The 3,459-nt window shown below is 38.2% G+C and overlaps 1 protein-coding gene across 1 annotated transcript in view; it reads right to left on the bottom strand.

The window, feature by feature from the left end:
• LOC107549293 (MAP kinase-activated protein kinase 2-like) overlaps nt 1–3,173 on the bottom strand; it is a 67,616-nt gene extending 64,443 nt beyond the window's left edge. The window contains exon 1 of the mRNA XM_016230371.1: nt 2,517–3,173. Within this exon, the coding sequence (XP_016085857.1) occupies nt 2,517–2,744 (228 nt within the window). The 5' untranslated portion in view covers nt 2,745–3,173. The remainder of the gene's footprint in view (nt 1–2,516) is intronic.
• Between the last annotated feature and the right edge of the window lie 286 nt (nt 3,174–3,459).

The raw sequence follows: 3,459 nt of genomic DNA, 5'->3' as shown, positions 1-3,459 counted from the left end.
GTAAATATAAATACTTACTAAATAAATAAATTTTTCTTAGATATATATATATATATATATATATATATATATATAGGAGTAAAGTAGTAATGTGAGGAAAAAGGGCACAAGGATCAGGATAGGTGTCACACTCAAATTCATTACTCCGTCATATTCATCATAAAACTGACCACAAAGCTATGGCTCCAAACTGACACTGACTTTAAAAGGGTAGTTCACACACACACACACACACACACAATTGAACATTTTGTCATCATTAACCTACTCTCCATTGTTTGGTTACCAACATCTTCAAAATATCTTATTTTGTGTTCAACAGATGAAAGAAATTCATACAAGATTGGAAAAAACTTCAGGGTGAGTAAATTATGACAAATTTTCATTTTTGGGTGAACTATGCTTTTAACCACATGCCCAAACTTATATAGACTAAATGATACCGGAGGATTTCAGGACATTCATTTGTGAGCAGTTTGTTACTAACTAGTGGTCGACCGATATATCAGCCGATATTTGGCGTTTTTCTGTTTGGCCGATGAGTTCGAGGCAGGACTTTTATTTTTACGGCGATGAGAACAGCAGCGCCTTAGCACACATTGCTCACATTCTCCCTCTTTTTCGCTTTCGTCGTTCAGTTCTGCCTAATATGGATAGAAGTCTAACAATCAGATAGAACTGTTAAACAAAGGAATTCAAATGTATACAAAAAAGTATTATAACGATTGCTTCAATATTATTAGTAATAGAAAGGCAAACATTATAATATTTTCTCATTTGCGGTCAGCATTTAGTAAATACGCATTAATATCATTTAAACAAATCTTTGAATGTCTAATCAATATCTAATTTCACAAACCTTGCAGACTTAGTTGAATCTAGTTGAGATCTTGTGAAGTGTGCTTTTCTATCCTGCATGCTCGCGTGTTGTTCTCTGGGTGACGGTCGGTCCATGTGAATTGAATGCTGACAGGAGGAGAGTTCTGCTTCACTGGAGACGCCCGATCGACAAACTTTAAACTCGTGATTTCAAATTATGCTGCGCTTTATGCATTTGCCCAATGTCATATTCATTGCATGCTGTATATAAAATGTGTTACCTTGACTTAGGGCTGCACAATAAATCGCATGCGATATTTAACGCGCATCTTGTCAGAAAGTTGGTTCTGTAATCAGCGGTAAATCTCCATCAGGCGTGTGCTTTCACATTGAGCAGCATTAACTACACAGAGCCGTTGTTCACTGACGAGCTGCGCAAAAAATCGGGTGAATATGAACGTGGTTTTGCGCAGCTCGTCAGTGAACAACAGCTCTGTGTAGTTAATGCTGCTCAATGTGAAAGCACACGCCTGATGGAGATTTACCACTTATTACAGAACGGCTTTACTGACAAGATGCGAATTAAATATCGCATGTGATTTATCGTGCAGCCCTACCTTGGCTTTATTTAAAAAAAAAAACTATTATTATTATTATTATTCCCAATGCTCACAAACTTCCCAGAATACTGAGTGCCCTGTTGGTTACAGTGTTTACTTCCTTTTTAATTAGATTTTTATGAAATATTTATTTATTTGTGAAAAATGAAAGTAGGCTAAAGTAGGCTTCTAAAGCAGGCCTATAAGTATGTTTATTTTACACAATTATTTTTAATCCATTTTCAAATTTCTTAAATATAAATCAAAATAAATAAAATTATAATGGCTTTATATCGGCCACCCTGCTTCCCAAGATATCGGCATCGGCTGTCAAAAAACCCACATCGGTCGACCACCATTACTAACAGGATATTATCTAAAAAAGCAAGTGACTTTTTTTAATCGAAACTTCCAAATGAAAATATGTTTGTAATTTTCCAAATAACTCAATCTGAGTCAAGCAAATACAGGCCAATGCTGGTGTCAGAACCTGCTACAAACAACCAAAAAAAAATAAAAAATCACATGGCAACTTCATCAACATGCTACACTGAGGGAACCGTCACACCCATTCCACAATCACCTGAACAAAACAAGATTCACCTTCCTGTTTTGCGTAACTATGAGTGAATTTGCGTCAGTCTAAATTAATCACTCGTCCTGATGGAGGTGGAATGTCTTATGTCATTATCTGCCCTCTCCTCCATGCCATTCTGCCCAATACAGTCCTTCATATCAAAGGCCAGCTGGAACAGGAACCTGCCACCTGGTTCTTAATAAAACAGATGGCTGTCCAATTTCCACTGTGCTCCTAAAATGAATGATTAACTCGCACCCAAATCACAGTGTACTCTGGAATAACACCTGCAGAAGGCTTACCAGATTACTATTAAATCCCTTAAACATACTCCACAAAGAAAAAACACTCCAAATGAAGAATAAAACACTGATTTTAGGCTTTATGAATGTGAGAGAGTCAGTAGTTGGTCCTTTAAATAGCCAAAAAAGCAATGTTGAAGGGTGTTACTATATTACTATTAAACACAGTCACAAAACATATTCTCGTTGCTCAAAATGTTGATTTATAAATGTCCTTACCTTTAAAGCATACTTATCCCCACTCCTCTTGTGAAAGATCTCCAGAACCCTGCCATTGATGCCCAGCCCCAAGACCTGGCTAGTGACCTTGTAGTCGTCAGTTATGGCATTTTTCTTGATCTGAAGTGAGGCTTTTCCCAGCATGAATTGGGCTGGATTCTGTTGTTGTTGTTGCTGCTGCTGCTGCTGGTTTGGAAACTTCGGCGGACTGTTGGCGTTAGTAAGCATCTCCCACCTCTTTTCTTGCCTTAATATAACAACTAGCTACTTCACCCGAACTTCAGACCTTTTTTGGCAACACCCAAGGCGAAGACCTGCCTCAGAGAGCTCGACTTCAGGCACATAAACTACGTTTAAAAGCGATAAAACTGTGAAACAAACCTTCTGATGCGCCGTTATGTCGGTTTCTTGGTGACTAGCTAAGCTAGCTAATATCCATGTCGAGGGTCAACCCACCAATTCAGGGCTCAGAGAGTTAAAAATGCGACTTACATAAAATCACTTCAAGCTTAAACGGCTTTGAAGTGTCACTGGCTATTCGAAAGAGCCGCCTAGTGAGTTAAAAACACAAATGTCGAGAATGGCACTCGTTCTAACACTACACATCTGCGAGACGCGCACTGGCCCTTAGCGACTTTCGGCCAGCGTCTTACTGCTCTGACGTCATAGCGGGCTTCGAAATGTTTGCGCTCTTAAAGGAGCCGCCACCTACTGAAAATGCATGTACACTGAAAGTGCAATTGAAATGGATGTTTTGCACATAAAATTACGTATATATGATTCATATTATTAAATGATGAATATTAAATATAAAAATATTTACTTGCTTGCTGACCAGCTGCCAGACTGGGAAACGAAACCAGCAAGACCAAAAAAAAAAACCAATACAAAAACCATTTAGGCTAGTCATAGCAAGAAAAAGAACATCATTCAAACACTGTCG

Source organism: Sinocyclocheilus grahami, unplaced genomic scaffold (genome assembly GCF_001515645.1).
Source record: "Sinocyclocheilus grahami isolate Dianchi unplaced genomic scaffold, SAMN03320097.WGS_v1.1 scaffold2.1, whole genome shotgun sequence".
In the NCBI taxonomy this organism is placed as follows: Eukaryota; Metazoa; Chordata; class Actinopteri; order Cypriniformes; family Cyprinidae; genus Sinocyclocheilus; species Sinocyclocheilus grahami.
This window is presented reverse-complemented; position numbering and strand designations above follow the sequence as displayed.